This window comes from Aegilops tauschii, chromosome 4 (genome assembly GCF_002575655.3).
Source record: "Aegilops tauschii subsp. strangulata cultivar AL8/78 chromosome 4, Aet v6.0, whole genome shotgun sequence".
NCBI lineage: Eukaryota > Viridiplantae > Streptophyta > Magnoliopsida > Poales > Poaceae > Aegilops > Aegilops tauschii.
The window spans coordinates 352,681,011-352,705,747 of NC_053038.3; the positions used below are offsets into that span (position 1 = coordinate 352,681,011).

Genomic DNA, 24,737 nt, shown 5'->3' on the forward strand with positions numbered 1-24,737 from the left:
GGGGTAAGCCATGTTAACCTTCGGCACAAGGAGTTGTATTTCAGTGTGTTTGTGGAGGGGTGCCCGAAGTCCAGCAATCGCCCAGTTCTGGCCATGCTTGTGTTGCTGCTTCAGACCACCTATCCAACAAGTATCATTGCGGAATAACTTGAACATTGAGGTGCACCATCACCCTTATTATGTGGGCACAAACCACACCATTCATCTCAAAGTAGTGGCAGCTGCATTGAAACACCTCTTCATCGATCATAACATGCACGGAATAGAGCTTTGGGTTCTCATATGAGCTTGATGTTAGCTTGAACAGGAGACCTTGCCCTTGGTACTCGTGTCTTGGTTGACAATGTAGCCGGTAGAAGCAGTGACTTATTTCTGGAACTTGCCAAAGACGTTTCGTGTGTAGTAACCAGCAGCTTGGCCTAGTGCTACAAGTAGCACCTCGGAGAGCATTGCGACGATACAGCTCCATCATCCGAATCATCTTGCATCGCATCATCAGCATGCAACAAACCATCTGAATCTTCATTATCATGGACAGAGAAGTTCCCTTGGACATAGCTCCCATCCCCTTCAGTCGCAGCTTCCTGAAATGAGACACAAGTTTTTATTTTCGTAAAATATAGCAGGTGTTGTGCAACCGTCACTTTTTTCATCTACAAGGCATCAAGAGTTATATTGCTGTTTTAGAATTTTCAGAATTGCTGGAATTTCAGAATTTCATCTATAATGCATCAACAAATACATGGCCTAGATAGATACATGGCATAGACACATACATGGCATCAACAGTTGTATTTTGCTGTTTCCGAAATTCATGCAATCCATGCCATTCATAAACAAAATTGAAACCAGAGAAAGCAACTAGCTATGTGTGTTCTTCTGTTGATAAACAACAAAAATGAGATGTTTCAGATACATGTTCCAGAGATACAAGGAGGCAGGGGTTTAGGGTTGTGCCTTGGCTTCACCCATATAATTCTGAAACTTTATTTTTAGCTGCCACATGCATGAATCAAACAGTCCGCTTCTGATAAATATCTACAACAGTTACAGTGACACGCAGCTCAGAGATTCAGATTCAGAAACTTACCCAGCTGCCCTGATTTGATCTTGTCGAAGTAGTTTCAGGAAACACAACCGGGAGAGGGGGGGGGGGGGTTGTGAACCACGACGATACTCCAGATCGCGGCGGAAGCCCCCCAGCGGCGGTCGGAGCTGAGAAGACGGCCACAGCTGTTCTCGAAGCAGGGGGCCGTGGCTTGCTCGATCTGCATCGGATCCCAGCGTGCGCCGCGCGATGTGGTGCGCCATTGTGTTGCAGGATTTGCCGTCGACGGCCTCAGTCCCTGTAGCGCATCGGCAGCAGCGTTTTCGCGGTGGTGGGGGCTGGCGCCGCGCTGCGCGTAGGTGTGACTGGATGGCGGGCAGGGTTTTTTGTTTCTGAAATAGAGCTGTTGCTGCATGAATAGTCACGCGTGTGGTAGTTGGATCGGACGGTTGTTGGGGCGCGTATCGGACGGTGGTACAGACGGCGGATGTTTCGAAAACATCTGCCGGCCGACGCGTAGCAGCCGCCATAATAAAAAGACCACATCTTTCCTCTTTCCATATATATATATATATATATATATATAATAATAATAATAATACTAATTAAAACCATTCAGCTGTGCATCAAGGCCGAGTAACCGCGCTAGCCACGTCTCCTTTTACTGTACCGCACCTCCCCTGTAAAAAGTAGCGATGGCATCGGCGAAAACGCATCCTCTTTTCCTCACGGCCCGCTCTCCACCGTGACGCTAGGGTTCCTAGCCGCCGCCGCCGCGTGCACAGCCGGCCGGAGCCACCTCCACTCCGGCGCCCATCGATAGTCCTCTTCACCGTCGCCCGGAGCTGCTCCGCCCATCTCTGTCGGTTCCCGAGCGGACTCGGCCCGCCCAGCAGCCCCTCCACGCCGGCCGTCCGGAGCTGCGCCGCCCACCACAGCAAAGGGGTGGGGGGTGGGTGGGTGGGTGGGTGGGGGGGGGGGGGGGGGGTTGGCGTAGAGGATGGGGGCAGCAACGTCACGCGGTGGAGGTCGCCGGTCCGCCGTACTCTGTGTGCACATCCATGGGATCCCCACGACACACGGCTCTGCCACGAGGTTGTGGTAGAGTTGGTCTTCTTCCCCGCTGGCCAGAAGATGCAAGTGTCTACCCACTTCTTTTCCTTTCTCTCTATAGATAGAAATTGTGCTCTCTCTGAGAATTATTTTTACTTTTTAATGTGTTATTACTTTTGTTCGTGCTGATGCCTTAGGCCGATGTGCTACTTTGATTCAGTTTCCTCTTCTTTGAGGCATGGTAGTACAAAAAGTTGAACTTGACAACTGTTGCAGGTCACCACCTGTGGCAAAGATTAGCAGGGACTACAAGGTTGTTGTCGGATGCTCAGGAATGCAGCGGGAGTTCGCCTGTTCTCGGCTTCCTGTTCGGAGTTGTATAGTGCCACCCCTGTCGACTCCACCAGCAGCGGGATCCAGGTCCCCCCTGACCTCTTCCTTTGTACTTGGTTGACAAAAACCACTAAGCAATCCTCATAGTTCAAAAGTGCTTCAGGTCCAACTCCAGGATATTTGATTCAGTACTCAGTTTCAGTTCCAAGTTTCAGTGCTTCAGAAATATTGGTTTTGGTAATCAGCTTGCCGAGATGGTACCTGGACATAATTTACTTGCGTGCTATAGCGTGTAGAAAATTGTCTAGTTAAATTGATCAGTGTACAATCTCTCGCTAATAGCATATTTTCAGAGGCCACGCTATTTTGTATAGCACGCTATTCATTAGATCTATCTACTCCTGTATTTTCAGTCAAAAAATACACTATATGTTACTATGCTATATTTCCTAAGTTATGTATAGAACCTCTGCCTATATACTTGGATCACCGGATTGTTCAATTCTTTTTATGCAACAAAACTATAGAATTACTACTTATCATTGCAGTGTCGTGTTCTGTGTATACCAATATCTCTACCACTATAATACACCATTCTTGAAATTGGATTCACCACCCACTTGCTTTTTAGTCTGCTTCGGTACTGATCACCTCGACTAATGAACTAATAGCCAAGATACAGTGCAGAGAGTAAACTTGCTGGGTGATACATGAGAGCATTTATATAATGGTCGGTTCTATCAAGTTTTTTACCAATTTATACTGAATTAAACTTCTTGATATGGCGACAGGGTCTCCAGTGTACATGATTATCGATTAAATTTGTATATAAACTTCTTCCAATTTGTTCAATTGTAAGCCTAGTGATGTAACAATGAACGTTGATTGTATTGTTCTGCTCTTGGTTAGTACAAGAAATGCTTGAGTTGTCAATCAGGAAGAACTTCAATTCTTCAAGCAATAACTCTATACTGGGCTTTCAAATAAGTTGGACTGTAGATAATGTCCAGATTTGTGACCATTGATGCTTATGCTTTCTTCTTCATCTTCTGGTGAGGAAGAAGGGAAAACGCTGGAGCCAATAGTTGTTTAGTGGGACTATGTTCTGAATTGACAAAGCTAAAGGAAGCACATGCCATCTATCTCTCATATTGGTTATTTGGATGGTGAGAAATCACCATGCCTAGCTATTGAGATTAGCTTGTTCTGATAAAAAAAATCAATGCAAGGAAGGAAACAGAATATGGGCATTGCAACTATAGAATGGTGATTAGATATTCTTGATGGAGAGGCATAGATTTCTAATGTCGGTCTTTGATAGAGTTCACATATGGCTGCAGTTTTTGCGACTACGGAATTGTGATTGGATATTCTCGAGTATTCAGTTCTTCGGTACTGTTAATCGAACATACACTGGAAGTCAAATTTCCAGGTATGTACTAACCTTCCAGTAATCAGGAGTATCAGAGGTTATATATTAATACCTGTTGGAAACTCCTATCTTACTGATCACTCTCCCTTATAGGTAAATCTGATCAAGACTACTAGATGATTTTGCTAAAAAAAAGACTACTAGATGATCCAAATGGAGGATTATTTCACTTTCAGACCCACTTTGTAATTGTACATCATTGTCTTACCACAGAAGTTTAGATGGACATAGTATCCAGGATACCAACTATTTGGAACTCCTCTCTACAAAAAAGGCTTAAGGGGATTGGTAACTGGAGTTCAGAGCATAAAATTATTCTAATTGCCATGCCTACAGTATTGTCTACACAGATTTGAGAGAGGAATAGGTACCACTTTTTCCTCAACATTTAGTTATCCATACAAGCAGTAATGCCTATGCTAAGTTGTTATTTTTTTTATACATGATTTTTTTATCATAGATGGATAGATGAGCAATGGACCATTAAAGTTGCTTTCCATGGTTCTCTTCGGGACCATTGCAAAAGGTGGTTTTGTTTGGATAAAGGTCATCAAGCTAAGGTAAGCTCTCCATAGACTGGAACATTATCATGTCCACGCTGGCGAGGAAACCATGTGACCTTCTCATCCCAATGTCTTTCCCTCCTTATCCCTTTCTCCTATCGCAGTTCCCTCTCAATGCGTTAGTTTCTTTCGTCGTCGCTAGGTTCCCATGGCACTCTGCCACACTCGCTTCAGTAGCTCGTTGATTAAGAAGTACGAGTGGGTGGCCAGCTGCAATGTCTAGATGGAAGACCTTCCCTGTTCAGATTTATTTTGGGTTCTTGATTCCTTTTTCTCAATGGTTATATGTAATTAGTACAACATTAGGAAAAAAAAGTATACCATGTTTGTGGCTGGATGCATTGAGTTGTTGGAATTGTTTGTTAGAAGTGCATTCTTGATTGCCTTACCAATGGTCCAAAAGAAATGCACAACCGGTGAAATTGACCGTGGTTTTAATGTACTTTTGTTACAATAGTTTTTTTAGGAGCAAAGGACAGTGGGAGAGATCTCCCACTGACTTGTAACTATAAAAAGAAGGACGTCTGTTACATTTACAATACACTAGAGTATATTTCATTATTTCCCAGTTTGGACATACTTTTTCTATTGGTTTGCTTCTCATAAATATTATCATGCATGTCTCAGCTGGTGATTCTGTGATAGTGGTGTGCTCTCATAAATATTATGTGTTTCCAGGAAGATGAATCCTTTTCGAATAGGGACCAGGTTGGTTACTTCTTCTGTAATTATATGTTTCAGTGATAGCTGCTTGATTAAATGGTTCCATCTGTTTCTTATTCTTCTCATCCAACGTAGATAAATAGATTATATGCTTTTGTGCCGAATCACGTGGAAGGTCGAGATGACCGCACATACGTATTTTTTTATGTTTATTACCGCATGGATGCCTACTGACCCTAAATATATTTGGTTAAAATGTTTTCCTATGAAGTTTCTATACTATATAAGAAAGTTGGTCTCAACTATTTGAGGTCATATTCTATTTTAAAGATTACTCATACAGTTTCATAGCTGATTCAGTTGCATTAGTTGAGAACAAGTGTTTGTATCAATCTTGTTTTTCAGGTTACTTGTATTGCATATTGATGGATTTCTTGCAAGCTTGTACGCCAGATTTTATTTCAACTGTATGTATTCTTTTCTTTGACAAGAGGGTATGTATTCTGGACAAATTCTGTTAGATTAAATGGTTGGTCCGATCCATGTGTAATCATGTATTATTTGGGATGAGACTTGTATTTTTAGTCAGTATAATTTTATAATGGATTGAACATATTCCTGTAATTTTGAACTGTGAAACACATAGAAGTTAGTTAATTTTGGTAGTATTTGTGGCTTGTTGTGCTCACCCCAGAGGCATCGCAGAAGCTTGCCCATATTTCTGAACTGATGTCATCCTTGCTATGACAATTCTTGATCTTGGGCCACATCAGATTCATATGTTTTGTGAATCGGTATGTTGAATAAATCGAGTCGCTCAGGACGGCCACATGATTCAAGCTGAATCTGATATCATTTGTGCCTCCGTGCTCACTTTTCAGGTGGGTCATATAACTGAAAATCTAATGATACCAAGAGTCTAAGAGAGACGAATACCTGAAGAGATTGATGAGCCTTCCTAATCAGGTTCCCTTCTAGCATGCATTTTTACCTTCTTTATCATTTCTCTTAAGGATAGTCTTTACAAGGTTATCTTGTGATCAGTTTGATTTGAAAAAAATGGGCTGAAATAATTGGACAGGCGGGCCAAAGCATTGATATCCTGAAGAAGCACAATGTTATCAGATCTCTTCTTAACATTTTGCAGGTAATAATCGAGCCTGTATTTGAATCTTGTGGCTTTACAAGCGTAAACTGCAATGTTGTTAGTTGTTTATTGTTATGAAGTTCTTTACTTAATTATAAATTCACTATAAGATTGTGGTTGTCTACTTAAATAAATGGTATTTGTTAGACGACCAAACTCACTTGCATGTCATTCCTTAAGAAGACCAGTCTCCCAAATGCTTTAGTTTGTTGCTAGCCAAGGCAAACAAATTTATGTAATCTGCCCCGTGAGAGGGCGTGGTCTTTGTCAAGGAGTACACTACGATGGCGAGCCGACGATGATGAAGGCGAGCGTCGCCTCAGTGCGGGGTAGTGGAGGGCGGTGACAGTAATAAGAGTTGTCTGTAATGCATTTTCCATGCCATCTGGTTGTATCTCTGTATGTCTTCTTTCCTGTGCTATAAATACAAGCAAATGTGCTAGACTACCTTTGGACCAACTGTAATGGGTGGTCCTCATTATCTATACATTCAGTTTAAGTTGATCTGAACTTACAATTTCTCTGTTGCAACACATGCCTAACGTCCTCATGTGCACTAAGTACGAGATGCTTCCTTTCCTAACAAATATCAATCTGTGATGAACATCGGCTCGTATAATTAGATTATTTTGGAGACCTATCCATGTGACTCACTGATGCATATAAATAGCATATTTATCTGCTAAGCCTCCTAGAAATGTTCATGTCACAACATGGACCAAACAAGCAAGCTGAATGGGCAGCAGCAAATGAGGCACCGCACCATCATGCCTCAAGCGGCGCCACCAGGTGGCGCCCCAACCACTTAGTTATTTTAATTTTAATTTTTAATTTTTAATTAATAATAAAGTGATTATCGCTTCTGCCTGCCCGCTCACCGTCGTTGCGCTTTTGCTAAAACCACCCTGTGTTTTTCAGTAATACAACCCGCAGTCCCTCTTTTAGTGGATGCGTCAAAACAGTTCGCTTTTTACAAAAAAGACCCCCGCGTCTTATCCAGACTCTCTCGCTTCCTTTCCAGCAGCGGTGAGGTGGGGTCGCCGGTGACGACGAGGAAGGCTGGCGGTGAGGTGGGGGTCGCCGGTGACGACGAGGAAGGCCGGCGGCGAGGTGGGGGTCGCTGATGACTACGAGGAAGTCCGGAGCGCTGATTCCCTGGCGGATCCATGGAGTTTGCGGCTCCTAGGCTGAAAGGAAGGGAGGTGAGGGAGAGAAGGAGGGAGTAAGGAGGGGTAGTGCAGCGACCTAGGCAGGAGCTCGCTGGAGCCGGGCGATGGCGGACGGGCGCGGGAGACGGAGGGATCCGGTGCAGCGGCGCGAAGTCCTTGCAGGTGGCGCACCTCGGCTTTCATCAAGGCCGCCGCCGCCGCCTGCCTGAGGCAGAGGAGGATCTCCTGGTGGTGCGCCCACTGCTGATGGTGCTCGGCGAGGACAGGAACTGGTAGGGGCTGAGCAGGACCGATGGTATACTCCAGGTTTTTGGTCCGTCGCCAACTCTATGTTTAGGGTCGTGGTTCTAATCCCTCTCTTGCCGCTCGACTGTGCTTTAGGGGACCTTCCGCTGTTTTGATTTAGCTTGCTTAAGGAATTCAAGTACGGACGTGGAGCAGCAGATGGATACATGTTAGCCAACACAAAAATTGCACACGGCAAGTCTGAGATCTTCCACTTGCTACTCACTCTTGTCAAGACATTAGGTGGTTATAAGACTGTCATAGGTGAAGTGTTGGGGAAGTATAACAAGGCTCAGGTGCATTAGGTTCTTCCAATTCCTTCTGCATATGCCAAAGTACTTCAGTCGGTTGCCCAAAATAAGCAAGTCTACCTTAAGGCATGAATTTGTTATACTTCAGGTGGCACCAAAAGTTCCCTCACAAACTTTCACTATTTTCATTGCAGCAAGGCCATTGTCCATCTCCAGAGAAGCGCAAGACCTATAGCCCACTAGATAAGGCTATTGAGGGGCCATCTAAAATAGATAGCTGCTTATGGGTTGTTGTGTTTCTTTGTACATCTTACAATTGTTAATGCATTTTTTGGTTGATGCACATCTAATTTTAGTGGTATAGATTTTGTACACGTTGCAGTGCACATGCTAATGTGGGTTCTGATTTTTGTGCAGATTAAGTGATCAGTGTCAGGCGCTATTGTGTGTTTGACAACAACACTACTGATGTGGCACAATCTGCCGGGATGAAGCGGCAGATGCCATCGCAAGTGTTTGCACATGATGCAGCAATAGACAAAGCATATCAAGATGCACTGTCCTAGGCTCCTAGCTGTTGAAAGGTTCATGCAGCTCCAAGTGTTCTTGACCCATGAAGTAGCAGACTAGCAGCCACATACATATGTTTACTCTGCATGGAGATTCAGTATGCATATATCAAGAACATATATCAGTCCACAGAATAGGGGCGGATCTGACAATGTTATTCCCGTTTTCTGGCAACAATCAGAGGGACTGCTAAGCTCTTCGGCATATCCGCAGTCAATCTGGTAGCAAAAGCAGTTGCAAAGGAAAGTTGACTACACTGACAAAAAAATATGTTTTGCTTTATTCTATTCAGAACTATACTACATTATATCTTTAGACTGGGACACCGATGTATAGACCATCATTTTTTAGTACTTTGAAGAGGTTCATGGCAAAAGATAAAGTTTGAGATGTACATGGCATAACTCTCACCTTTGAGGTTCTTCAGGACAGTTCAAGATTACATTCAAGGAGAGAATGTAGCCATGGTGACACAAATAAAGTGTAGCAACTGCCACCATTGCAGGAGAGGAGTAGTCGGGGCCTATCATACCATGTAACGACGTAAGTCAGTGAACTGATCTTTGTAGAGTTGCTACGAAATTCATGTTAATTTCCTGCGAATGAATAAGTTCCTGATTTTTTTTCTATGAATTTCTATTCCCGTTGTCTAGACTTAGCAATGTAGACATATCTAATTTTATTGTGGAAAGCACCACAGCTTTTGCCTTGAACAAAACAAGGTCTTTGGGTGAGACTGTAAGCACCTAAAACATTGCTTGATTCCTTTTTGAGTTTCCAGTTATCCTCTATTTCCTTTATCTGTAACTCATATAGATATTATGCTGAGAAGTAGGCTATTACAGTACAGGTGGACAATTTTTTGACATGACATATTCTTTGTCTGGACAGCAAAATTATTTTCACATGAGAACCTCACACAAAATCGTTGTTTAAATCATTGTTGGATGTTTCATTCTTTGATTATTTTGTTACATTCAAACTAAGAATAATGCAAGAAAAAAATCCTTCATTGTTCTAGAGAGGTGGAGGCTCTGAGCTGCATATTCTGATAACATAACTCTCAATTCACTAATGGGATTACGCCAAATACACAATAAGACCAAACACTGTTTCTATGAATTAGCATCAAGTTGCCAGGAGCAGTGAAGCGCCAATAATGGTTAACTATGGTGCTTGAGGGGATGGATATGCATAGTTGTAGGTTGCAGATATACGGCTGGAGCAATATGTAAGTACTATTACAGAATTACTTTAGCTTATGTTGAGTGTTTATATTAGCTAAATGGCTGTGCTTCATGTTCTAGGATCGCATGCCCTTTATGCTCAGAGTACGGTCTGATTATGAACAAGATAATAAAAAGTTTGTTACTTCTAACTAGACATTTTGTTAATTTCCAGTTGAAGGCTTCCACGCGCCACCTCCTTCTCCCCCTCCTGCGCCGAGTCGAGAACGGAGCAGCGACAAAGCAGAGGTAGACATGGACACGTGGTAGGAGCCAAGGGGGGAACGGGGAAAGGCGGACGCTAGCTCTGGAATCAGCTGTGTCAGCCGCTGCCAGTGCCACCGTGTCCCGCCTCAGCCTAGCCTGGTCGCAACAAAAGTATGGCTGCAGGTGTAGTTCATTCAGTTTTGCAGTTCGATTTACTTGCTTGTGCATATGTGCGTGTATACTGAGAGAGAGGGAGAGATTATTCTGTTCTAGCAGTCGTATTTATGTGACAAATCTGCTCCCCTCCACTCTTTTTTGATTTGCCTGAAATCTGAATGTGAAAAGCAGTTGCAAGTTGAGAGCAGCAGAGTAAACGTTCAAAAGTTCAGAGTGCATGTTTTTGAGATTCAGAGGACGTGTAAGCTGGAAGATGGGTTGCCATGCTTTGTAAGTATGATTAGTTGGAGTACTATTCTATCCGATGGCAGTGCAAAGTTGAAGTAGGCGCTGACCAAGGACGTTAGGGTATGTTCTTCACATCAACACTTCATTGTCCAAAAAGCGACAATTCCTTTTGTGTTTGCGAAAAGGCCTAAGGCCAAATATTAAGGAACACATGTCCTTACAAACTCACCCGTACTAAAAAAGAAAATTACATACAAATCTCTGTGGGAGCCAAGCTCTTGTTCCTCCTGCATCCCTCTGAGCCTCTGCCTCGACGGGTCAACTTTTTTCAACCCAGGAGCTTGTGGAAGCAGCGGGCGAGATGATGTTGATGTAGACCATGAAAATGTGAGAAGGGAATGTAGAAACTGCAAGACCAAGAAAATCGATTGAATCCGAACAGGTCCCCCAGAAACCTAAACATAGCAAATCTTGGAAGACCTGCTGGAGACATGGCTCCACACACCCTTGGCCGCCAATAAACACAACAACGAAACATGGATAGCACGGGGAGAACCATATTCCTACGGAGGGATGACACCGCTCTCTCAGTTTCCTGTCCAAAACCCTAAGACAACCGAGAACCCGTCGCCGCCTAGGATCCCGTCACGCAACCCCTTCTCCAGTAACCAGGCTAGGTCGGGCCACCACCGAAGGTAGCCAACACGCTGGAACTGAGACGCCAGCCCGGACCAACCACCAATCCACGCACAGCAGCCGGCCCTCCCTGGCATGTCGCGCAGCCCACCAGGGCACAACATCTCCGAAGGACCTTCTCGTCGCCGACGGCTCTGTGCGCGGCTTTGCCAGGTGGTGTACCATGGCGGCGGCGAGAGAAGAAGAGGTGATCTAGGTTTTCTTGTGGAGGCGGCTGAGAGCAGACTCATACCTCAACCATAGCTTAGCGATAATTCAACTGTGGCAACACAAAGGCATATTCACCTTATAGCGAATGAGGGTAACCTTATTTTTGACATTTGTCTTGGATATAAGAAGTGGCGCATAGTGGCACTCGGAGTAGGAGCAGTTTTTACAAAAAAAAGATCGCCCGATGCAACGCACGGGCATTTGTACTAGTTTTTTTTTTGCATGATAATACGTGTCTCATTTATATCATAAGGATCATAGTACAAGCCACGTACATACCGACCTGACAAAACTGAAAAGACAGCAAAACACTAGCCTTTGCACACAGGAACACCAGCCAAGAAATAAAATTACAAACAAGACTGAAGAATCCTCTGAACTTGACACCAACGCCCGTCACCTGCCTCTGGCACCACCATAGCAGCCACCAAAAGAGAAAATGACGGATCACCTCCACACCCGAGCTCGACGCGGCTCCATCGCTGATATGCAGCTTTGCGGACCTCCAAGGTGGCTCGCCAATAAAGGCGAAGCCATTGCCGTTGAACGAATCAGACCGGGGCAACACCCCGGACACGCCATCAAACTCCAGATCTGGCACCCCTGCCCAACTAAGACGTTGGAAGAGGAAACCATACCTGCCTTCCACAAACCACGAACCTAGATCCACTATCTTCCAGATGCCGTCTATGCAGACCACAATCTGCATCCGCTCCTGGACTACCTCCCAAGCTCCACGCCAGCGCTGGAGCAAACGCCGTCGCAACGGCGGAGCCCGAGGACACAGGTCCACCGCGAGGATGCCGCCGCCGCCGCACCATCCTTGCTTGAACAGTCTGGTTTCTAAATCCGTCCCAAAAATGGATCGTCTCGTTGGGGAAGGATCTGAAGATTTATTAGTCGGCGCCGCCATCGCCACCGCCGAAGCCACGACGATGAACAACCCAAAATCCTAAAAACTAATGCCTAAAACAATCCACACGCATGAATCCGGCGACCCCCTCAACACCGACGACCGAGGTCGTCAGCGGAGGGGAGCCGCCGGAGGACGGCGGCGGAGGAAGGCGCCCTGGCGGCAGGAGGCGAGATCGCCTTTCTTTCTTCTGAAAGAAAGAAAGAAAGCCCCTGTAGTGCTACCTGGGAGGTAGAAGCTACTGTTTGTGCATTTGTACTAGTTATAAATAGGAAGGAGTAATAATCTTTAAAGAGTACGGAGTATATGAATACGCAGAACACAACGGTCTATCTTCCTCGCTGAATATACGGTCACACATAATCCAAAGGAACCCCTCAAAGGAAATGAAAACATAATCCAAAGGTCCACGAGCACCATGTCCACGGAAGAAACCACCCATCGTCTTCTCCATAGATAAGCTTTTTCCACTCCACTCTATCTTCCTCGCCGTTTCTCCCCAACCCAACCCCCGCCCGGCGCGCCCGCCCGCCCGCCCCAGAAAAATGGAGACCTCCTTCCTCCCGACCGCGCGGCCCCTCCCCGCGTTCCAAACCCTAGCAGCGGCCCCGCGCTGCCCCCGCCCTCTGCGCCGCTCCACCATCCGCGCTGCCATCTCCCGCGGGCGCAAGGAGGACACGGTCGCCGTGGTCCGCGAGCAGCTGGAGGGGTGCTACCTCCTGGCCGGCATCCGGTACGAGGGCCTGACGGTGAAGCAGTTCCAGGGCATCCGCGACGCGCTGCCGGAGTCGTGCCACCTCCTGGTGGCGAAGAACACGCTGGTGGGGAAGGCCATCGAGGGCACCCCCTGGGAGGCGCTCAAGCCGTGCATGAAGGGCATGAACGCCTGGCTCTTCGTCCACACGGAGGAGGTCCCCGTCGCGCTCAAGCCCTACCGCGCCTTCCAGAAGGAGGAGCGCGTCGAGGAGACCAACGACTTCATCGGGGCGGTGTTCGAGGGCAAGTACTACGAGCCCGGCGAGTTCAAGTCGCTCGAGACCATGCCCAGCCGCGCCGAGGTCTACTCCAAGCTGCTCGGCGCCCTTAATGGGCCGGCCACCTCCCTCGTCACCACGCTGCAGGCGCCAGCCAGGGACGTCGTCGCCGTGCTCTCCGCCTACGTGCGCAAGCTCGAGGAGGAGTCCGGCGCCGGCGCCGGCGCCGCCTAGTGGCAGTTGCGATATGGTTGTGCCTCCTATCCCCACATCTCACTCTTTGCTTGTACAATTCCTTGTACCTTTATTACTGTCTCCCGTTTGAATTGAATCACAAGTTTTCCCCTTCACAATGTGCGGCTTGTAATTGGGTAGTATCTCTTGCCTGCTGGTGTCCAAATTGGGATGAAATTGGAAAAGGATGGTTTGAGAATCGGGCAATGTATATCATGTTCACGAATAATTTGGTTTGTGTAAAAGCAAGTTTAATAGGGTATGGACCCATGAAAAACAATGGGAACTACTGATGGCTATTCTTATGTCAGTTTATATCCAGAGGTTCAGGTCAAATTTCATTTTTCAGGCGACGTTGAGGCTTCGTCACATTCATTAACCGTGTGCTATGGTTCTGAAGTTAGACAAAATGTTTGTGTTTGTGCATCACAACTTGACCGTGGCTTCGCGGTCTCCACTTTCTGCTCAGAAACAACTCAGGATTCAGATTTTGGTAACACTAACTAGGAGTTGGAAATTCTTTGAAACAGATCTCGAAGTTTCCTGTTGATCGCCAAAAATTCATACATTGCATAAGACAACCACATATGAGGTTAGGATAACCGATTGCCACCACATTTCAGACAACTCACAACGAACTACCACTTTCGCGCCTAATGAGTAACAAATTGCATTGATGACAAATTGAGCTCGCAAAGACAACGTTTCTGACAGGTTGGTCCCGCCTGTCAGCCTGATGAGGCGTCCGCGGACAGACATTGTTAGAAGGCTCCGTCCGTTACGCGGGCGTCAGGTACCCTACGGTTTAAGGGCGTGCGCCGTCCGTTTCAATCCCACCCATCCCCAAGACTCCTTTGCCACACTTTGTTGCCGCTGCTGCCACTGCCTAGTCTCCGGGTAAGCGCCTCCGCGGTACCCATGGTCTCCTAGGATGATCTCTCGAGCGGCTCGTCGTTCAACGACGACTCCATAAGCAGCCAGGTTCGTCCTGGCCTCTCCCTCTCATGCGGCTAGGGTTATGGATTTGGGGGGAAATAGGATTTTTTTTACACACATCGATTGAAGCCGATTTGTTCTCCTTTCAGCTTCCTAGGACGGTGTACTGCAAGCAATGGAGCGGAGTGGCTTCAGATCTGCGTTTTGTGTGCCAGCACAAATCCTCTTGTGAGAAGTTTGTGGCATTTGAGTCAGTGGATAGTGGCAGGAGGTTTTTGGCTTGCGCGAAGAAGGTTGGTGGTGTCAAATTGGTAGATTTAGCAATGAAATTACTTGTGAGATTCTGTAGTGTACCATTTTTTGGCATGATGAAGTGCAATTTGCTTATATTTTGAGATATAATAGGAAGAACTGAAGTACACCTATCTGGAGCGGGTTGATCCCGAGTGGCCAGAAACTCTTAAGATGCGCCTAGCTAAGTTATAGACCATGTATGATGATGAGAACATAGAGTGGCTCGGAGCAAATGTGGTTAATGCAGAAGAGAACTCCAAGATACTAGGAGACAAGAAAAGGGTGGAGAATGACCACACAATTTTCAAAGTTGATTTTGAAAAAATGGTGGCTGAGCAGTTCAGCAATGAACGGGTGGTTGTGAGGAGTATTTAACCAAAAACTACCACATTTCACGGAAACGTGACAGAAAACTACCACTTTACGATTTTGTGCGGAAAACTACCAGATTTGTTCTAATCCGTGGCAAAAAACTACCAAGTGTCGAAACCGGCCGCTTCGCCCGTGCTAAGCACCAAACTGACCAGCCGGTCCCACGTCTCAGGTGCCACGCTGGCCAACCGACGCCCGCCGCGCGTTAACGGCCGTTAACGGCGCGTCCGCGGTCGGAAACAGCTGCTGTCGGTCGGCCAGGTCAAGACCTGATCCAATCCATTCCCCTCTCGCGCTTCACTCTCTCCCTCCTCTCCCTCTGTCCTCTGTCTGACCTAGGTGGCGGCCGCCATGGCGTTGGTGAATCCGGACGGTAGCGGCGGCGATATGGGTGGCGGAGACGTCGGCGGCGCCGGTGGTACAAGTTTGGACGTTGTGGGCTCGTTCTCTGAAGTGGATAACTGGTTGGGGAGCAGCAGCTACGCGACGCAGGCATGGTTTCAGCAGCCGGAGGCACCGCTCGCCCAGTCATCGCCGGTGCCTGGATGTTCCAAGGGTGGCAGGTATGGACAATCTCTTGCTTAAATGCACATGTTTTGTTCAATCTGGCAACTTAGTGAGACTTTGTTTATGTTTGTTGAACATGTTTAGTAAACTTTATTGCAACTCTAGTTCTGTCAATTTCAATTCAAATGATGAGCACATATTTGTGCAGTTTGGCTGACCAGAAGTGGGAGATATGGTTTCATTTAGAAGGAAGAAACCCTGTGAAAAGGGGTATATATGAGTCAAATATATCTTTTTTACTCTACAATCACTCATTGCTAGTGAAGGGTATGGGGAGAGTGATTACATGTACTATGTGAAGGAGGAGGAAATTGGATCTGAAAGAGTAAAGTATTTAGGTAATTGTCGTGGAATTGTCACGACAGATGTCCTCATGCAAGGACTTAGTCGTGGAGCCATCGCAGCTAGGAAGCTTAAAGGGGTTAAACGGGACAAGGAACACAAGGGTTATACTGGTTCGGCCCCTTACGATGAAGGTAAAAGCCTACGTCCAGTTGAGATGGTATTACTTAGGGCTTCGATGACCAGGGAGCTTAATCGCTATGCCTGGCTATCGATCTGTTCTCTCCCGTCCTGAACCGCCGCCGGGTCGTCCCTTTATATAGAGAGGTTGACACCCAGCGGCTCTCAGAGTCCCGGCCGGCTTATAACAGTATCCGGCTCGGACTCTTAACTACTCTTGCCTTACATTACAAGTCTTGCCATAACGGCGGTTTATCACTACGGGCCTTAAGCCGCCTCCGGGTCTTAAGCCCATTACTGATCCGCCATGTTCAGCCTGGTACTGGGCTTCACGTGATGATCATTATGACGTAACCCGGCCCCTCCTGGGCGGGTGACTCTAAGGGTTATATCCTCAACATTAGGCCCCAGATTGATTTGAACCGGTTCATGTCAATCTTCAATCCCTTTAAGAGAAAATCTTCCGGCTCCTGCTTGTGCGAAGGTTATAACCCGCCGTGACGTCTTCTTCTGGATTCCTGGTAACCCGCCATGACGTCATCTTTCATTAAATTCGTTTTTTATTCTGTCATATCCCAACGGATCTTATCTTTAATGACCATCCAAAAAATTGAGGCGTTTCTACGGCAAGATAATCATGTCTCCGGCCCCCTCGTTTCTCGCGCCCATTTATCAGCCGCCCCGTATAAATAGGCCCGGCCCATAGGCCTTCGTCACTCTTCCCCTCCATCGTCTTCCTCCTCTGACGCTCCAGAGCCCGAGCTCCGCCGCCGCCGCCGCGCCTCTCGTCTTCATCAACCTCGGCCGCTGCATCACCCTGAGTCGGTCCAGAGAAACGGCGGCGACCTCCGCTGCTCATCGGCACCAGTAAATCCTTGCTACCCCGTACAGTAGATTCGCATTAGGGTTCCATGTTTTCTTCCCTGTTCTTCGTAGTTTCATCTCGGTTTCTTCACAGTTCCTCCCCCGAGGTTCCTTTTGATCCGAAAATGGTACAAAACTCCTGCGGTAGTAGTTCTTCACCCATTTTTATGCTAGCAGATCCCTGTTGCCCGCAAAAAGACCTCATTTAGAGCTTATGAACTTCCCCGTACTCGGTTTTAGGTCTAGAAATTTTTCCTTTCCGGACAATCGTTTGATCCAAAATAATCCCCGCAATCTGTGAAACTTGTTTGTGCAACACTTAGAAAAAAGAACTGCATCTGTTAGCCATGGCGGCTCATATTGCCGGCTTAAAAGAAGCCACGCTTTGTGAAATTTCCGGCTTACTCATAATAGAATTAAATAACTTAGATTGCTTATAGTACCCGCGGCGACTTAGATAACCCGACACAATTGGCCATATATCATTAGGCCCCTTCATAAGCCGCCATCTTGAATACTGAACTGAAATCTTCCTCCGGCTTATATTTGAACCGGTCATTTTCTTTGTCATAGGCTTTCGTCTTTCACAATGCCGCCCAAGGCTCCCAAGGCACCCATTACGTGCAACTGGGTGAGATCCAACGTTACTGATAATACCTTAGATGACTTCGTGAAGACGGGTTACCTGCCTAAGAAGGAGGTCATGTCCTATCGTGCCCCTGACCCGTCCGAAGAAAAACCTCAACCAAGAGATGGGGAGGTTGTGATATTTGCTGATCACATGAGCCGGGGTTTTGCACCTCCCGGCTCAAAATTCTTTAGAGATGTTCTGCACTTTTTCGATCTGCGACCTCAAGACATTGGACCCAATTCCGTGTCGAACATTTGTAACTTCCAAGTGTTCTGTGAGGTGTACCTTGGAGAAGAGCCCAGCCTACTGCTCTTTAGGGAGCTCTTTTATCTGAACCGCCAGAATGAGTGTGCCAACGGGCCTAGCTTGGAACTTGGCGGAATTTCAATCCAACGACGGAGAGATTGCCTCTTTCCTTATGCTGAGCCGCCAAGCCACCCAAAGGACTGGAACCAGACATGGTTCTACTGCCAGGATACTTCTCCGGCTGATGAAAACCCTCTGCCCGGCTTTCGCGCCCTGCGTCTGGAGTCAAATCACCCCCTGCCAGACAAATTATCTCAAGCTGAGCATCAACCGCTTATTCCCACTATCAACAAGATCAAAGCTCTTCTGGGAAACGGCCTTAACGGTGTTGATCTGGTCTGGGTCTGGATTGCTTGGCGGGTGATTCCCTTGAGCCGCCGCCCCGGCTTAATGTGTGATTACACGGGCCGGAAGGATGATCCTCTGCGGCACAGCCCCAACGACTTACCTGAGGACGTCGTTGACGACATGACCAAGTCCCTTCTGAACGAGAGCTTAGCAGACTGCGGGAGGACAGGCTTAAGTCCCTTCTGCAAAGCTAACCCGGCTCCGGCGGTAAGCTACTGATCTGAGCACCTTACTTTCCATTTTAACAATTTTCGTCTTAACTTCAAGAAACCTTTGTTGCATTTTCAGGCTAATGATGAGTTCTGGAAGGTCAGGTATGACCATGAGGCTGCTAAAAAAGCCAGGAAGGCTAAAAAAGCTGCCAGGAGAGCCGCTCCCCGCAAGAAGGGGAGTAAGCCTAGCGCCTCAGACCTGCTTTAGCTGGATGACACCTCCGAGTCAGAGGTAGCCCTTGATTCTTATGCTCTTCTTTTGTTTTTTGTTTGTTCTTAACCACCTTATTGACACTGATTATCAACAGGAGGACACCGGAGCGAGTAACCCGGTGATCGAAGAGGTAACTATACTTTCCTCCGACTTGGAGCCCTTGCCAAGGCTGAAAGTCCGAAGAGTAACCCGGAAAGTAAGATTTTCCCATCCTTTAGCTTATCAAGATCCTCAATTTCTTTTGAAGCAACAGATTCATGAGAGCCGGAGGCAAACCCGGGCCAACAAGGATGCAGACCTCTCCTCCGGCTTACCTGAAGCATCAAGGAAGCGCCGGACCGAGGTTATCTCCAACTTATATCCTTTCCATCCTTTGGCGGGCATCACTCGTCAACCACTCAATTCTTCTGATTCAAACTATCAGGAAACTTCACCTTCCTCCGGTGACTCCATGCAATCTAACTTGCCGGCTTTCAAGACTGCACCCGGGTAATGATGATCATCTTATTTTGTGCTTATCTTACTCATGTTTTTGCACTAACCTTTTGACTTTCAGTGCACAAGCAAAGCTCAGCAAGAGGGCAAAGAAAAGCAAATCGGTCGAAGAGCCGGACTTGACTAAACCCAACGCCTCTGCCTCTGAGCTGCCGTTTGCACCAGCTCCAGAAACCACCACCGCCCCATCTGACGAGCAAGTTATGGAGGGTTCTGATAACCCGGAGATCCCCAGCTCGGCTCACCCGGATGACCCGGATGTGGTGATTACCGGGACCGAATTTGTTGAACCGGGAAGACCCACCGTGCTGGCTAAGTGCTCCGCTAAGGAGGAACTTTTGGAACGCCGCAGAGCCAGGCTGGACATTACTAATTATGCCAATCTGAGCATTGGAGACATTGTCGCTGGTTATATTGGTCAAGTGCACAATAGCCGGGACCTGGAAATTGACATGGTGAAGCAGATACAACAAAAATCTGAGGTACAACTCTCTTGCTTACTCCATAGTCATCCTTACCATGCTAGCCCCCAAGTCTATTACTTATGATAGAATATGTGGTAGACTTAATACCGGCTTACCTGATAACACTCAAGGGCCGGGTTAAACAGCCTATGTGCACCGGTCTTTTACCTTATGTTTTAATCAAGTAGTTGAACAACTTTGCACATTAGCCCCCAAGTGCCGAGTAATTCTGCCTGCAAAGTGCTCGGGACTTACTTTCATGAACCGGCACTGTAAATAGAGCCTTTCAGTATACATTAGCCCCCAAGTGCCAAGTGTCTTTGCTTCCAAAGTGCTTGGGACTTTAATGTTACATGATAATCACTCAAACTGTAACCCGGAACTTGTACAGGCTGCCTGTAAGAAACTTGAGTCAGAAATCTCTGATCTGAAGACCCGCCTGAAGACTCAGGAAAAGGAGACCCAGAAGGCAAATGCCAAATTTGAGTTCAGTGTCTCTGCACAAGAAAAACTGAAGAAAAAATTTGAAACAGAAAGAAAAGCCTGGGCCGATGAGAAGACTGCCTTGCTCAGCCGGGCCGAACAAGCGGAGGCTGCTCTTACTGAAAGAACCGCCGAACTCTCCGACTTAAAACGCCATGTATCGCAGATGGTCTCCGCAATCTTCGGTAAGTTATTCTGTAAGCTTTAAATAAGTTTACATCATTCATGTCTCATAAATCCCACCATTACCATCAGCTCACCTGACTTTGTTATACAGGTCCCAGAAGCTCCAATCTCAATCAGAACATGCTGACCAAGCTGAAGGCTGTTTACACCTTGGTGGAACAACTCTACACCGGGTCACAACGTGCTTTAGCCGTTGTGGCTCTGTCCAATGAGGTTCCCACTCACCTGGCAGACGTACTCAGGCGGCTTGCTGTACTTCCTCAACGCTTCCAAGAGCTGAGACGGGCTTCTGCAAGAGCTGGAGCTATAGCTGCTCTGAGCCGGGCCAAGGCGTTTCTACCGGAACTAGACCCGGCCGACATCGCTCTTGGATACCCCAGCCTGAAGGAAGACGGTACCCCCTTTGACCAGAAAGACTTCGCCGCCTGTGTGAAGAGCGTGCGCCCGGTGGCCACCTTGATTGGGAATGACACAGACCTTACCAAGTATCAGCCGGGCTATGACGCGGAGAATCAGAGGATTCCAACTCCACGCTATGAAGCAGTCAGCCTGATCCCTCCGACTCGTAAGCATACCTTTGCCCCAGAAGTTGACCCGACCGGGTTAATTGATGATGAGGCTCAATTTGAAGCTTTGAGCGGCATTGACTGGAAATCGTCAACCTTCCAGGTCATGGAAACAGCCGGAGGAGCGGAGAGGGATGAGCCGGGAGCTTCAACCCAACAAGCACCTTGATTTCTTAGGCGGCTCATGGTTACACCTTAAAAACAATGCCTCACCTTTTGGACTCGGGGAGTCCTGTAATAGAGTAGGACAAACACTTAATTTTGTCGTGCCTTCGTGCACGTGTAGAGTGCTTAACCCCGTTGAAGCTGCTCTTTTATATTCCTCCGGGTTATGTTCGATCATTGACTTTCCTTAAGTTTAAAGAACTATCTTTCCTTGTCCTACATAGAAAACAAATCACAAGTCTCTACGCGGCTTTCCGCACTGAGTCATATATTTTACATATAACCCGGAATATGAACCAAAGTCATGAAAGATCGGCTCTCAATTATATCCTCGAGGTAACCATAATAGCATACCTGCAAGCCTTCAAGTACACTTCTGGTTTACGCAACCCAAATAATGAGGTTGAGGATTCAACTCCGGTTCACCAGCATCGATAATGCTTATTGTGTGTTATCAACATTGTTAAACAAAGTTAAGCCGGCGGAGTAAGGACCGCCCTTGCACACTGTTGATATGATCAAAAGAACTTGTTGCAAACCAAAAGATCAAAACTTAGGGGCTTCTGGTTCGAATACGACCAGAGAACCGTCCCAAAGGGGTTAAGCTAAGATTCGAATGCGATCATATAGCCCCCAGTGGCTTTGGCGTTGCCGATCAAGAGGGTACCGACAGCTATGTTCTCTTTGGTTCGAATACGACCTATGTTTGAACAGGAAGCCCCCAAATGACCTTGAGAGTTGTTTAACGACGCTGATTCGAATACGATCCACGTCGGTTCCCAAAGGGGGTTGAGCTATGATTCAAATATGATCAAGAAAAAACTCCCCAATGAGCTCGGCAATTTGCCAATCAAGTGGGTATCGATAGCTATGTTCTCTTTCGTTCGAATACGACCTATGTTTGAACAGGAAGCCCCCAAGTGATCATGTTGTTAACGGCTAGATTCGAATACGATCATAGGCCGGATCAACCTCCAAGTGACCATGTAATGGAAATAACAATAACACATTTACCTTTGGAGGAGAAAAGGACAGAGGTCCTGCTTTATTATTTATCATAATATATACATGGCTATAGAAGTATGTACATTGTGAGAGCCGGTGGCTCAAGTGTAATAAGGCCAAAGCTGAGCTATGTTCCACGGCCGACGGGTCTCTTCCTCTGACTTACGTGAATCTTTGTGCTCCCGAACATCGATAAGGTAGTACGACCCGTTGTGCAAGTTCTTGCTGACCACAAAGGGCCCTTCCCAAGGCGGGGATAACTTGTGTGCATCTGTTTGATCTTGGATAAGCCGGAGCACCAGATCACCTTCCTGGAAGACCCTGGACTTAACCCGGCGGCTGTGATAGCGGCACAGGTCTTGTTGGTAAATCGCCGAGCGAGCCGCTGCCACATCACGCTTCTCGTCCAACAAGTCAAGAGCATCTTGACGCGCCTGCTCATTATCCGCCTCAACATAAGCTGCCACTCGAGGCGAGTCATGACGGATGTCGCTAGGGAGGACCGCCTCCGCTCCATAAACCATGAAGAAAGGCGTGTAACCCGTAGACCTGTTAGGAGTAGTATTGATGCTCCATAACACGGAGGGTAACTCCTCCACCCAACAACCCGGCGTCCGTTGCAAAGGGACCAAAAGCCGAGGCTTGATGCCTTTCAAGATTTCCTGATTGGCTCTCTCAGCTTGACCATTGGATTGAGGGTGAGCCACTGATGGAACATCAAGCCGAATATGCTCTCGTTGACAAAACTCCTCCATGGCGCCTTTAGACAGATTGGTACCATTGTCAGTTATAATGCTGTGTGGAAAACCAAAGCAAAATATCACCCTTTTCATGAACTGAACCGCTGTGACTGTGTCACACTTACTAACTGGCTCTGCTTCAACCCACTTTGTGAACTTGTCGACCGCCACCAAGAGGTGGGTCTTCTTATCCTTGGATCTTTTAAAAGGCCCAACCATATCAAGCCCCCAGACCGCAAATGGCCAAGTGATTGGAATCATCCTCAATTCTTGAGCCGGGACATGAGCCCGTCGCGAGAACCTCTGGCAACCATCACATTTACTGACCAAATCCTCTGCATCAGCATGAGCCGTCAGCCAATAAAAACCATGACGAAAAGCCTGGCCACAAGGGATTTTGAGCCGGCATGATGGCCACAATCCCCCTCGTGAATTTCACGTAAAATTTCTTGACCTTCCTCAGGGGAAACACAACGCTGGAAAGTTCCAGTGACGCTGCGATGATGCAGCTCGCCATTGATAATTATCATTGACTTAGACCGCCGGGTTATTTGTCTGGCCAAAGTTTCATCCTTAGGCAATTCTCCCCGGGTCATGTAAGCCAAGTATGGTACTGTCCAGTCTGGGGTAATGTGGAGAGCCGCCACCAACTGTGCCTCCGGGTCAGGAACAGCCAGATCTTCCTCTGTAGGCAACTTAACAGAAGGGTTATGCAAAATGTCCAAGAAAGTATTAGGCGGCACCGGCTTTCGCTGAGAGCCCAGCCGGCTTAATGCGTCAGCCGCCTCGTTCTTCCTGCAATCGATGTGCTCTACTTGGTAACCCTGAAAATGTCCCGCAATGGCATCAACTTCGCGGCGATAAGCCGCCATGAGAGGGTCCTTGGAATCCCACTTGCCTGACACTTGTTGGGCCACTAAATCTGAGTCGCCAAAGCACCTTACCCGGCTCAAGCTCATCTCCTTAGCCATCCGAAGACCATGGAGCAAGGCCTCGTACTCAACCGCATTGTTAGTACAGGGAAACATCAACCGTAGCACATAGCAAAACTTGTCACCTCGAGGGGAAGTTAATACAACTCCAGCCCCCGAGCCCTCCAATTGCCTAGACCCGTCGAAGTGAATAGTCCAGTATGTATTATCCGGTTTCTCTTCAGGCACCTGCAGCTCTGTCCAATCGTTGATGAAATCCACCAATGCTTGAGATTTGATAGCAGTGCGTGGCACGTATTTCAGACCATGAGGCCCGAGTTCGATAGCCCACTTAGCCACTCTGCCTGTGGCTTCTCTGTTTTGGATGATATCTCCTAGGGGAGCAGAACTAACCACAGTGATAGGGTGACCCTGGAAATAATGCTTAAGCTTCCGGCTTGCCATGAATACCCCATAAACAAGCTTCTGCCAATGTGGATACCGTTGTTTGGACTCAATGAGAACTTCGCTGACGTAGTAAACCGGCCGTTGAACCGGATACTCCTTACCCTCTTCCTTACATTCCACCACCACAACCACACTGACGGCTTGTGTGTTAGCGGCTACATACAGCAATAAGGGCTCCTTGTCAACAGGAGCCGCAAGGACTGGGGGCTCAGCCAGCTGTCTCTTCAAATCCTCAAAAGCAGCATTAGCAGCGTCATTCCAGATAAAGTCATCTGTTTTCTTCATCAACTGATACAATGGCATGGCCTTTTCACCCAAACGGCTTATAAACCGGCTCAAAGCAGCGATGCGGCCCGCCAGACGCTGGACGTCGTTTATGCACGCCGGCTTAGCCAGAGAGGTGATTGCCTTGATCTTTTCCGGGTTAGCTTCAATGCCTCTGTGAGAAACTAGAAAACCCAAGAGCTTGCCTGCGGGAACACCAAAAACACACTTGGCCGGGTTAAGCATCATCTTGTAAACCCGGAGATTATCAAAGGTTTCTCTAAGATCATCTACCAGGGTCTCCTTCTCCCTGGATTTAACCACGATATCATCCACATAGGCATGAACATTGCGCCCAATCTGGTTATGAAGACAATTCTGCACACAACGCTCGTAAGTCGCCTG

The 24,737-nt window shown here is 47.2% G+C and overlaps 1 protein-coding gene and 1 long non-coding RNA gene across 45 annotated transcripts; both read left to right on the plus strand.

Annotated features, from left to right (window-relative positions):
• The first annotated feature begins 1,711 nt into the window (after positions 1-1,711).
• On the plus strand, positions 1,712-10,306 carry LOC109785671 (uncharacterized). 44 transcript variants are annotated; one of them, XR_012182162.1, is made up of 12 exons: positions 2,019-2,184; positions 2,378-3,866; positions 3,960-4,233; positions 4,327-4,426; positions 5,057-5,137; positions 5,498-5,586; positions 5,787-5,886; positions 5,974-6,058; positions 6,174-6,239; positions 8,362-9,057; positions 9,536-9,745; positions 9,916-10,306. It is a non-coding gene; the product is annotated as an uncharacterized lncRNA (long non-coding RNA). The 44 variants fall into 44 exon arrangements; XR_012182141.1 differs by lacking the exon at positions 9,536-9,745 and adding an exon at positions 7,261-7,680 and having other exon boundaries at positions 2,018-2,184; positions 5,498-5,886; positions 7,790-9,057; XR_012182153.1 differs by lacking the exon at positions 9,536-9,745 and having other exon boundaries at positions 2,018-2,184; positions 7,264-9,057.
• Positions 10,307-12,594: 2,288 nt separating this feature from the next.
• LOC109785672 (large ribosomal subunit protein uL10c) lies at positions 12,595-13,681 on the plus strand. The gene has a single exon (XM_020344270.4). It carries the CDS (start codon positions 12,717-12,719, stop codon positions 13,377-13,379), a length of 663 nt encoding a protein of 220 aa, XP_020199859.1. The 5' UTR covers positions 12,595-12,716; the 3' UTR covers positions 13,380-13,681.
• The last annotated feature ends 11,056 nt before the right edge of the window (positions 13,682-24,737 follow it).